General features: G+C 39.8%; 1 protein-coding gene across 1 annotated transcript in view; it reads right to left on the bottom strand.

The window, feature by feature from the left end:
• Positions 1–12,470, bottom strand: part of Meox2 (mesenchyme homeobox 2) — a 64,620-nt gene extending 52,150 nt beyond the window's left edge. Inside the window, exon 1 of the mRNA XM_004839600.3 lies at positions 10,671–12,470. Coding sequence (XP_004839657.1) covers positions 10,671–11,187 — 517 coding nt within the window. The 5' untranslated portion in view covers positions 11,188–12,470. The remainder of the gene's footprint in view (positions 1–10,670) is intronic.
• Positions 12,471–12,675: the final 205 nt, after the last annotated feature.

Below are 12,675 nucleotides of genomic sequence, written 5' to 3'. Positions count from 1 at the left end.
GTCATTGATAATGTTAGCATCTTCTGTGCAAGAAGACTAACTTTGAGAATCCATAGTTGCCTAGGAATGGAGAGTTAAATATTTAAAGGGGAGGTAGCTTTCTGTCTACTGTTAGTTATTTTCTTTATTATTTAATCTGAACACAACAAAGAACAGCATAGATAAAACATGATTCAACAAAATTTACATAAATTTTTAAAAATTTAAGACAAGAAAGAGTATTGAATTCATAAATGGTTACCTAAAATACGATTTTATTTACATAATGTATATTACTGGTAGCAAACTCCATCTGCATATTAGAGACATTAAACTTTAACATGTTATGGTGTGTGATATGAGGTGTCAAAAATACCCAGGCAATTTGGTGATTGCCATCAGAGGCTAAATCACTGGAAAATGAGAACACTGAAGCTAAGAAAGTTTATTAATGTCCATATTCACAAAGCAAGTATGAAAAGTGGTGGAGGTAACTATAAAATCAGATTCAGAGAGGGTAGTTTACCCAAATAAAGTATTTTCTCAAAAGCAGTAGCCAACATCTGAAATGATGCTGAAATTTATTTTTACTGTGAGGACTAAAAACTTAAGGTTTCAAAATATTTTTATGAGTTTTCCTTTTAAGGGCAGTAGGCTGAAGTTAGGAGGTGGAAGCTCAGCTGCCACTGCTTGGCTGAACGGACAGACGTTACTGAAGCCTCTCGGGCACACTCCGGACCCAGGAAACTTCCCCAGTGCCGTGATAATTGAGAATGATGATCTGCTTTAATCGCTACAGGTGTTAACCATTGAGAAAACTTTGATTTAACAAATCGAAGAAGTAACAAACTAGTTAGTGCACATGGGCCTGTGTTGTCACTTCCATGTACCATTAAATATTTAATGTTCTGTCTTCCTCCCTTGCCCTTCTCTCTTGAACTTCCTAGTTTTCCCGTTATAAGCAGAGAAGCAATTACTATTTCTTTGAACTTCTCTCATTTTAGAGACCAAATTCCCATGAATCTGACAACTTAACTCTGAAAGAAATTAACCTTGCATTTTGGATTTTAATGTAGTTTTGGATTATATGATTTATTCAAAAACAACTGCTGGCACCCAATATATATATATATATGTAATAATTTAAAATTTCCAGAGCCACATGTCTGCGTACTCCGTGTTGCACTGTAGGTGTAGAAGAGGAGACTAAACTAAATAAAATGAGCATAACCAATCCTCAGGACTTGAAACTCTGGGGTTTTGCCTCAAGCTAAGTGCTTCTCAAGGATTTATTAACTATAAACAAGGAAATAAACAAATGAACTACTTTCTTTGTAAAAAGAAATTGTTAGCAAAATTAAACTTTTTTACCCCACATTTTCTGTGGGACATGTTTTTAGTTTTTAATAGTGTTTGCCATTTATGAGCTCTTACCAAAAATAACAAAGAGCTATACTATGTAAATTCCCTCCAAAGTTAACTTTATAAAACAGCATCAAATATCACAGCATCACCTTCCCTCCTAGTTAACAGCTACAACAGGGAAATGAATTTAATGACCATATTTGAATCCATATAAGATCTGCTGTCTCTTGAATAAATGGCCCTCTGACACTTTTGGTTTACTGTAAGCAAGAATTGTATTCTGTTTTGTTCAATATGTGCTCTTATTGAAAGCAGATTTTTTTTTTCCTGAAGAACTGGCAGGAGACACCTGGGAATGAGAGGGCAGGAGAGACCCAACAAAAGTAGTTGTGGAACGGGAATTTTAAGGGTTATGAAGGCAAATGGAACCTAACTAATCACGCTAAATTTCAGAAAATAACATGAAACTTATAATTCTAAGGATACGGGAGATTATTTTATATCTATAGCAACCTCTTAGGCAAGCAATATTTCTCATATAAAAATTGCACTACATTAAAAACAAGCACTGTAAGACAAGGATGTTTCTCCTTTAGAGGGTGCACACCCTCGACATTACTGCACTTTAATAGAGAGATGATAAAAATAGAAACTAACATTTGCTAAGCCAGATATCATTCTACATGCTGGATATTTATTAACTTGGTTTAATTTTTAGGAAACGGAAAAACCGAGAATGTATATCGCTGGTCAAAGGATTCTAGCTAGCGAGTGACGGCAAAGATTCATCCCTAGCTGTTGCGTTCCCTAGACCTACTCCCCACATTTCTCCTTTGTGGTCTGAATTCCTCCGGGTGGACTTTCATGCATTTTATCCAAGAGGCACCTGTGCTCTGGCATCTGATTACCTTTGACCAATGGGATGCATCATAGGGACACTGGAAAACCAGAAGACAGATTACAGCGTATTTGTCACCTGCTTCCCTCTTCTGTCTGAGTTCCCAACTTTGCCAGAAGGCTTTGCCCTGTTGCTTTTGCTGTATTCTGGTGGAGGCTCCAAATATTTGTCCCCTCTGGCATAGGGGAAACCAATATTTTCCAATTGCAAGCAGATTTGGGGCAACTCATCATTTCCTGTCAATTCCCTATATTCTGCCCACCATCAAACTGTCATCATCAAATTCTCTTCAGTTATCCTCTGAATGTGCCGTGTGGTTTTTTTGCTCGATATGCTAAGAAATAAGATAACTTCTTTATGATTTACTGACTAACAATTAAACATACAAACATGAAAAACAGTGGCCACTGAACATCTGGATATCTAAGAATAAATTTGATAAAGCTCTGCTAGGAAAAGGAATAGTCCCGAAAGAAAAGCGTCTATAATTCTATGAACTCTGTGCTGCACACCAATGTTCACAAAATGGTAATCCTGAAAATGGCAGCAGTGAGACCCCAGGGTTTGGATGCCCAAACTTTGACTTTCCTACAATTTCAATCTGTCTCAATGGTTTACAGTTACATGCTGCCTTGTTTATTACATCAAGACTCATTTATATCTCAAACAAGAAAAAAACTCCCCATGTAAACATAGTATAGTTGGGGAGACTTTTATTGTTAAAGGCAGTAAACAAACTAAGATCTCATTTTACTTTTGAAAAATATAAATTAAGTAAAGCTATCACCTGATCTCAATCTACCAGCTAACAGTAAAACACTATTTCAATGGTTCTTAAAATATAAAAGCCGTTTGCTAAATTACTGATATCCTACAAAATCAAAGCTAAGTTTTACCCATTTAGTGCCCACTGAGTTAGACATGGCACAACTCAGCTTTCCTGCTCCTTCTGTTTCAGCTACCAAAATAAATGAATAATTTGTGAAATTTACTTTGTTTATTGGATAAGAGTCACTGCTCATTTCATTTTTTGCAATCAGTAAAACTACACCCAAGTTTAGCTTGCTAGTTTTGTAGGTTACTAAGAATAATACTCTAGACACTTTTTGTGCAGCCCAGACAAGGCAACAAGCCACCTCTACTGACACTGAATACATTTCCCTACAGTGTTAGCAAAGAACTATCACTGCAGAAGTCGGTTTTATTTGGGTGTCACTTCTGGCAAAGCTTTAAGACTACATTTTCAAAGAGTGAAATTCCAGGCCCTTAAAATTCAACTGGCACGGGCCGGGGATTTAGCTCAGGGGTTCCACCACCTGCCTGGCAACCACAAGGACCTGGGTTCTATCCCTGGTACCCCCCCTCCAAAAAAAAAAAATTCAACTGGCATCGCCCAACCTCAGTTAGACCCTCCTGTACGTTTCCACATAGCCTGGGCGATGACGTCATCATAATTATTTTCTTGCCCAAGTCTTAAGATAACTAGAGACTTTGCTCTCCTTGTTGCATTAAGGGAATCTCTTGAAGTGTGTAGAAATAATCAGCTAGAAGAAGAGAAAAACAAAAGAAAACAAATACTGCGTGGGGACTTGGCAGTTTTGACTTTTATGACTATCATTGATTACCAGTTCCAGCCGGCTGGGTTCTCCACACACCTGTGCATGCTTTGAGCTTAATATTTTATTTTGTAATTGGAACATTGAACATCATATTAGAGCAGTTAATGTAGATGCTGTAATTCAGATTTACTGCTATCAAAAAGAATAGCTTCAATTTCTATTTATATACATATACTACATTATTAATACTTTATATAAATGCATGAATGTGCGTACTTTAAGTGTATCTGCCACATCCCAAGTAATCTTTCACTTTCCCTGTTATTTTTGCTTTGCAATTAACCTTTCTGGAAAATACAAAAAAAGTAAAAGCTCTGAAAAATCAATACCTCATAGTCATAATTTGACCAATGTAGCCTAGGCAAGCTTCAGTTAACATATATACTCTCAGAAAGTTACTGAAAATAAATGGCACAACATTTAAAAATATTGGAAACATCAAACCAAAATGATTTTATGAAATCTGAGGAGCAACAATTTATGAATTCTTACCTTAAAGAATAACCTAAAACTTTTATGCCAATGAGTTATTACCTAGTAAAAAATATTATATTTGCAATAAAAGTAAAAATTTCAAGGATTTAACATTAAGTCACCAACTACACAAATATCTTAGAATCATTAAACTTTTAAATACATGCTAAAATGTTAAAATGCTATAGCAGTAAAATATGTGTTAAAGATATACTAGGTTTTAAACCTTTCCAGTGTAAAGAAAGCAAATTGATTATTTTTGAAGGATTCTTTTCTCTTTCCAAAAATGTATAATACAACATAGATTTTACCCGATCCTTCCTGTTCATATGCAGATGTAAGAGATCAATAAACACCTAAAGTATTTTCAAAAAATCTATAAAAACCAAAGTGCCAATACACAGTGTAACTTTTATATACAGTTCCATGTGTAAGTCCAGAAATAGTATATTGCTGTGGTAAATATAACATAATAAATGAGGGTTCAATGAATAATGGGGTATTTGGTTGTTTATTTAAAATTTCAAATATAGAGAAAAATTATTTTCATTAATAATTATCCATATATAAAGGCTGACCAAGTAACTTTGTTAATTACTCAAATATGCATTACAAAATTACTAGGTTTTAAGCAGAAATACTTATCCTGAAATCTAAAAAGCAAATCTGTGAACCTACAAATGGAGCAATTGACATGTTATTGATTAGCTTATATGATAACATACTATGTGACAATGTTCCCAAAAGGAAAGTGAATTACCTATACTCCTGTGAATGTAAATAAAATAGGAAGAAGCATTAGGTAAAAACCATCAGATTTAGATTAACTCTTCCTTGGAAATAGTGATGATTGAAGGCTGAGATCTCAATGACCTTATCATTCTGAGTTTTATCACCTAAGGCTAAAATAATCCATAAAGTTTAGTACAATTAGACTTTTGAGTCTCACTGTTGATTATGGTTTAGGAGAGTGTAATGTTTCCCAACTAACTTTTTTTTCTGCCACTACTTCTTCTTTACTTTGGGGCTTCAATTCAATACTTTGGGGCAACTATTCATGGTGTAATCATAAGAGCATCATAACAAAATTGGTAAAATGACAGTGCTTCATTATCATTACATCTTTTATGAAAAATGATTAATCAGTAAGCCACATTAATGACTAAAACACAGAATACATTGAAACAAGTTGTGCCAATAAGATGTATCATTGCATGAATATGTTAAAAAGGAAATAACATCCTACCTAACTTTATTTCTAATTTGTGGACTTTGATCTTCATTTGTCTGTCTGCCTGCCTCCCGTTCTTCCTCCCTTCCTTCCTTCTTCTTTCTTTCTTTTTTCTTTCTTTCTTTCTTTCTCTCCTTCCTTCCTACTTTCCTTTTTTATTTTTAACCATTGGAATCAACTACCAATACCATTAGCCAGGAAATATGGTTTAACTAGCCAGTCAAGAAATCATCTTTCTTATTTTATGATTACAATCAAGGGGGAAAATTCTACTGTTGATAGTCTCTCTTTGTGAGATAACTTCCCTCAAAAATGTTTTATTATAAAAAGAATGTCATATAGGAAAATTTGAGAGAAATTGAAAATTTAATAGAAAATTTGGGAGAATTAACACACTATAATTATTAACGAATATTAAGGAATCCTTATGTATATTTGTAATATTTCTCCATCCTTAACATTGACTGATCATAGATATTTGTAATGCTCACAGCAATGTTTTGAAAAGAGATGCACTCTGAAATTTTAAACATAAATTAATGAAGTGAACAATTCTAAAACTAAAATGTATTGTTGTATTATATTTTTCTCATTTGAAGTGAAAATCTGAAATGCCTGAATAATGTTGTTGTGTGCTTCATGCTGCCATTTTAAATATGCTAAATGAATAAAAATGCCCAAGCAAAGCAGCACTACCATGCCAAATATATTGGAATTCTATGTTGGGATTTTTACTTAAATCAGCTATTTAATTCACTCATAAGTTGATATTTTTAATGAAAAATAAGTTAACTCTTCCATTACATACAGAATTCGTCTCCCACATTTCTCTCAGTCTGAAAGAATTCATCCTTTTTAGCTATTTTATTTTTAATGTAAAATTCATTTCTTAGAGTGACTAGGTTTTATAATAAAGACAAGTTCTAGATTCCAGTTCTCAGATGAAGAGTCTATTTTTCCAACACAGCAGAAGTGTGGTAATGATTAAAATATCTTTTCAGTTTATTAGTAGTAATCAACTTAAAGTATGTCAACAGAATGGTTTCCATTGATAATTACTATTGAAAAAGATTAAAATTTTAAATATTTAGTATTAGGTTTTTTATCTAAATGAAAGCTTGTATGTTGCCATGCTTTGCATTTAATGCTTTACTTTTTAAAATAAACTATAAGTAGAGAGAGTTACAAAGAACTAAGAACTATATGATTTTTATTTGTGTTCTTTCTCCTGTTCTTTGCTGATGTCCAACCTGAAAGCATTTAGTTCTCAAAGAATCATGGCTCTTGTATTTTGAATGTAATCATCTGAGAACATGCCAATATGTCAGAGTTATATAGAATTACTGTTTTTTGACTAGTCACCATTTTTAAATGCTTACACGTAGAACTAAGCTACCACTTCAGGAAAAAGAATAATAATGGTATTATATATTCCATAGTTTTGAGACATTTAAATTGTTCAATGATCTTCTGTAAACTTTGAGGTCCAGTAGACTATCTTTGTATTATAAAGCAAATACTGAACAGCCACAATCCAATAACAAAGAAATGAATAAAGTCAGCATTTTTTTTCAGAAAACATGATGACTGAAATATCTAAGAAAACTACAATATAGTAACAGAGTAAGGTAAATTAAGATATTACTCTGGGTTTAACTTCCAGTATATTAAACGTAATATTTAAATGTCATTCTGTATTATCAAGCATATAGGCAGACAAAATTTGAAAACAAATGTCTTATTATCTGTTAGCTATAAATAAAATATTTGCTACTTTATAAGTATTAAAAATTGTTCAAAATCTAGTGAAATCTACCAGCCCTAATCACGCCTCCCTTTCTTTTGGATCTGCTTGATTTTTTAAAAATAAAATGCACAATTGAGTAGAAAATGTTGACATTTTTATATGGTATGTCATCTACGTAAACACTAGTTAGATTAATTTGGGTTATTTCAACTGAGAGTGGGCAATTTATGTCTACTTTTATATTGCTTAGAAATAATCAAAATGTAATTGAAGTCAAGCAATTCACAGTATTTATAGACATTTTTCAGATTCACCTGCTTTGTACTGATTAAGTACAGTTGTAAATTTTTTATTTTTAAGAGTCCCTTTGAAGATGTGGCAGATGTTGGTTTTACCAATAATGCTGGAAACCATAGCTGGTTCAAAGTTACAAAAATGTTTAATATATATAAAAAGTAATGATGTACTTTTCTATTAAACCTGGTTATTTTCAATTGTCAATAAACTATGATGGAAGCCTAAAGTCCATAAATATTTCCTTCTAAACCACCAAACTTTTTGAGCTTTCATCTGTGTGCATTCATGGATATCTGTGGAGTGAAAATTCACATAAATGCATACTGGGAAATGTTATGTATTGTAGTTTTAGCATATTACTATGGGTAAAAGTATTTTGGTTGTTCATCAATATTTTCTAGTGCTTACAATTTTATTAGAACTCGATGATGAACACCTACACATTTAGTCTGTAATAAATGCAGGGGTACAGACTTTTGGTTCTAACTTTGTCTTGGATTTATTTACAGTATTTACTCTCAACTATAAATACTCAGTAATTATAACCTACCTAACATAACATAAATGGTCTCTACTATGATGATGTGATTTTCATCTAACACTTTGCTAACCTCGAGTGTTCAGGAAATGATTATTTTATTTTTTTAAAATATTAAAATATTAAAACTCTAATGCAGGTAATATTTGCTAATAATATACCAGGATTGGAATCCTTTTCTATGCTGCATTAGTTTCTGCCAGATTAAGATGTGCTTGCTACACTATGGAACAAAATAACTTTGAACATATATTATGGAAAATCAAAGGCAATATAATTACAGGAGAAAGATTCTGTACATTTAAACCTATCTAAAGATCTAACAAACATTAACACAGACACTGCAACTGGTGAATTGAATTTTAGTTTTGATAACTATTCAGTACAAAGATTTAACCAGAAACTATTGTGATATTTGCTTTTAGTGAACCAAACATTCTTTCAATATATCCCATCAAAGAAAAACCTCATTCTAAATCCCCAGAGATTTTATCCTTACTGATGACTAACTGTATTTTCCACTTACATTGAAATATCTTAATATTTTATTCAGCTAACACAATTTTCATTTCTGTTTGTCTATCCAGTACCCTAAATATCAGCTTTCATATGTAAAAATAAGCTTTAATTTGTTGTGTGGTTATTTTCTACTGATGAAGGAGATAAGTACTATTGAATCAGCCAATTACTGAAAAGAAATATTTTATTAAAATAATTTAAGGAAGTGAGAGTTTTTTAATATCACTTTCTCTTTTTCTCCCAACCACAAAAAGAAAAGAAAAAGGGAAAGAAAAAAGTTTCTGTATGAAAATTTCGTTTGCTCTAAGAAACTTAAGGGGGATAGGTTTGCTCCAGGAAGCCTAAGAAATAATCCATCACATAGCTATCTCATTGCAGAAAGTGAAAAGAACAGTAAGAGCTTTCTATGACTCAAGAGCTCTCTGACCAACCTGCCCTGAGATCTGCTTCCAAAAGTTACTAATCTTAAAACCCCAGGCTCTGAAACAGTTGCTGCAACCTAAAGTCAGTCGCCTTTTCCCCTTAATGAACATGGAAACTTTCTTGCTAGGATTAACCTTTCAACTCATTTGCTTAAGAGAATTCCATTTATAGTTAGCAAAATCCATTATAAATGAGTGACAGTGATAGTAACTTCCTTAGATATAAACTAATTTGTGACGGGGCATTAAAAGTTCACCCCTGACCTTGCAAAGTAAAAGTTTTATTTTGAAATGTTGACAGAAAAGAATCCATCCATACTAACCATGCAGAACCATTGACACCATTGCTACAAAATAATGTGAAATACACCGCTCAATTATTGTCATGAATGAAGCATTTCGCCTAAAGCTTTACAAACGACAGGCATTTTTCAGACTTTCAAATTAATACCTAGAATTGCCTTTTAGAAGTATTAATCGATCAAGCAAAAGAAAAATATGTCCTTATGTTAAATAAAAATTTCTAAAAATGGAACCTAGGTTGTGCTATATAGCTAAGGAAGAACTCTCAGAAGGATCTTAATTATTAAGTATCTTTTAACAGTTTTGTGACACAGATGGCTAAAGACCCTGAGGAGTGGCCTGGAAACCGGGCTTCCCAGGATTGCTGCAGGGTTCTAGGCAAACCGCACCTTCAGGCGCCCGTCCAGGTGGGCTCGGTTTCCCGAGGCTGCGCACGAGGCCGTCTCCCCGAGATCCCCAGCGCATCCCATTCAGGCAGGAAGCGAACCCCACTACCAGAGTTACTGTTCGCTTCCCAGTAGTCCTGCCACTATTACCAGTGGACAGAGGATGGTGTTTTTCACTTTTGCAACTCAGATTCTCTCCTTACATCAGCACCACCCTTGTACAAACTACTACAAAGAATCTTTCTTCAAGAGCCTGCGCATCTGTTTCTTTCAGTTCTCTGACACATTCCGTAAAACCTCCTAAATTCCTAGATACTGTCTTCCCGCAAAGAAAGGGACAATTGTAGCATTTGGAATAAGGCGCTATTGAAAGAACTATGGAATGGGGGGAAAAAACTGCAACTTCTTTTCTCAAGCCCTCTGCCAAGTTCCACCGCAAGTTCCAAATATTGTGCGATAATTTGGAAGTCCGATTACGGATGGGAAAAATCGAGGCCCTCGGAGTCGGGAATCTGCATGCGAAGGGTCCGGGTCCGGGAGCGGCACCCGCCGCGTGCACTGCCCACCGACCCGCATCCCGAGCCTCTGTCGCGCTTCGCAATCGATTTCTCATACTGTCACCTGCCCTTTTCTTTCAACCTCCTGGAAACTAGCTTGGGCTCCTGGGGGCGGAGATCCGCCGGCCGTGTCTGTGTTACCCTCGGGGAAACACGTGCCGGCCAGTAGCGGGACTGAGGCGGCACCGCCGGATCCAGCCGCGGGGCCCGGGAGGCCCGACCTTCCTAGCCGTCCGGGCCCCTCCGAGGCGAGCGCGCCCAGATGCTCTCTGTCCTCCAGCCCCTTCCCCAGCCTCGCTCCTCGCGCACTCCCGCGGAAGACGCCGCGCCCGTACCTGAGCTGTCGCTCTTCCTCTTGCCGCCCCCTCTCTTCTCCGCCTCTGCGGGTGACAGCGCCTGGCGGCCGTAGTCCCCGGGCGCGCACGCGGCCCCAGTCGGGGTGCTGGAGCCCAAAGTGGACGCGTTGGAGCACAGGACCGGCGGGCTGCTGCCCAGCTCCGGGGGCCCTCCCGAGTCGGGCTGGAGGCAGAGGCTGTGGCGAGCCGCACTGGGCGGCGGGGAGGACATCTGCGGGAGGTGCCAGCTGCCCTGCAGAGCCTGGTGCTGCTGCTGCTGGTGGTGGTGATGGTGGTGGTGGTGGTGGTGGTGGTGACCTCTGTGATGCTGGCTGGCAAACATGCCCTCCTCGTTGGGGTACCCCGCGATTATGCACGACGAGGAAGAAGTGGAGAGTTCCGGGTAGGACATGTGGTCCGATCTTCCGTGGAGGGCCAGGGAGGACTGCGAGAAGGCGTGCAAGCCTTGCGCCGCGGCGTGGGGGCTGCGCAGGCAGCCGAAGAGCGGGTGTTCCATGGCATGCAGGTCTCGGCTTCCGGGCAGAAGACTTCTGAGCGGGCCGCACCCCACCAGCCGCTGTCACCTTCCACTAGAACTTCAGGACTTTTCCCTCCCAAAGTTTCAGCCGCGCGCCTTTCCGCAGCGCTGAGTCTGGCTCCTGCGCCCCGCGGCCGGGCTCCTTTGCATATAAACACTGGGACCTGGAGGAGCTTCCCGCGAGCTACGCAGCTGTCCAGAGTGGGAGAGATCCAAGCCAAAAGAAGGTGGTCCCAGAGAACTGCTTTCAGGGGGAAACGGCTCGGAGAGGTTATAAATAGAGTGTAACGTGAGCTGGGGGCTGGCTCAGGAGCCCAGCGCTGACCACAGGCAAACTCCCTCCAAAACTCCCGCGCACTCTGCGTGCCGCGCGCTCCCCGGGCCACTTCCCGCAGCCGGCTGGACACTCGGCGCGGCCACGGCCACGGCCACGGCCACGCAGACTCGGCCCCTCCCCGCGCGCGGCCGCCGCAGTCAGCCCCAGGCCCGCACCCACTTTCCTCCCCACTCCCTTCTCTTCTCTCGGGGAACGTGATTCGCCAGTGCCATAGGGGGCTGTCACCTGCGGGAAAGCCCCGAGAGAGCCCACCCTGGAGGGCTACGCGACGGGGCTGTGGGACGGGGCGCGGCCGGGGCTGGGTAGGCGCGCGCCCGCCCGGGAGTTTCTCAGACTTCGCAGCTCCCCGCTCGCTGTGCTCAGCTCTGCCCACTGGAGTCTGGAGTGGGCTGCGCCGGAGCTCGGGGCCCTTCCGAGCGCGGGAGGAGAGGGGCCTGTGGGTGAGCGAGGGAGAGCGCGGGGCGGGGAACGGGGTGCCAGGGGGCGCCCCCCAGCTCTGCCTGCCCTGTTTCCTCCCCACTCGTCCGTCACGATCTTCCTGGGTCTGGAATATTCCCACGCAGTTCCTCCGGGTCGCAGGGCACTGTGGGTCGCACGCATAGCATAGTTACCTTTCAGGGGTCAGCTCAGGTCCCCTGTTCCCTTCCAGAAGTTCATCCTCATCCTCGTTGTCCCCCAGATCAGCTCCTCACACCCCTCCCTCCCCACCGCGGGGATGCGAGGACCCAGAAAGATTACACTTCAGAGCTTGTGCCCGCAACTCACAGGGCAGGGACGCCTCGGGTTTCCTTGGTTACAGTTTGCACCCCTGAAAATGAGTCCGAACTTTTGCTGCGTGTCCGTGAATCTGTGGTGGTGAGGGCTGAGCGCGAATCCGTCGCCCGCTCGGGGAGCGACACGGTCTGCTGAGGGCCAAGTCCTTTCCACAGTGAAAGGGGAAGCAGCGCCTTAAGGAGCTGCAGGAGCCCTGGGACCTGGGTCTGGGACGCGTCGCGCCAGGAGAATATCCGCAGCCACGTTACCCTCCCGGCCGAATGTACCACCAGCAGTGTGCCCGTATTTTCCTTGTCTCAGGTGTCCAGGGGACGGTGACCAGGCCTTTGAAGTTGCTAATGGGATTAATGGGTACA

This window comes from Heterocephalus glaber, unplaced genomic scaffold (assembly GCF_053883595.1).
Source record: "Heterocephalus glaber isolate CG9 unplaced genomic scaffold, H.glaber_assembly_v1.0 deba00000676, whole genome shotgun sequence".
In the NCBI taxonomy this organism is placed as follows: Eukaryota; Metazoa; Chordata; class Mammalia; order Rodentia; family Bathyergidae; genus Heterocephalus; species Heterocephalus glaber.
Note: the sequence above shows the minus strand (reverse complement) of the source record. Positions and strands in the feature narration are given on the sequence as shown.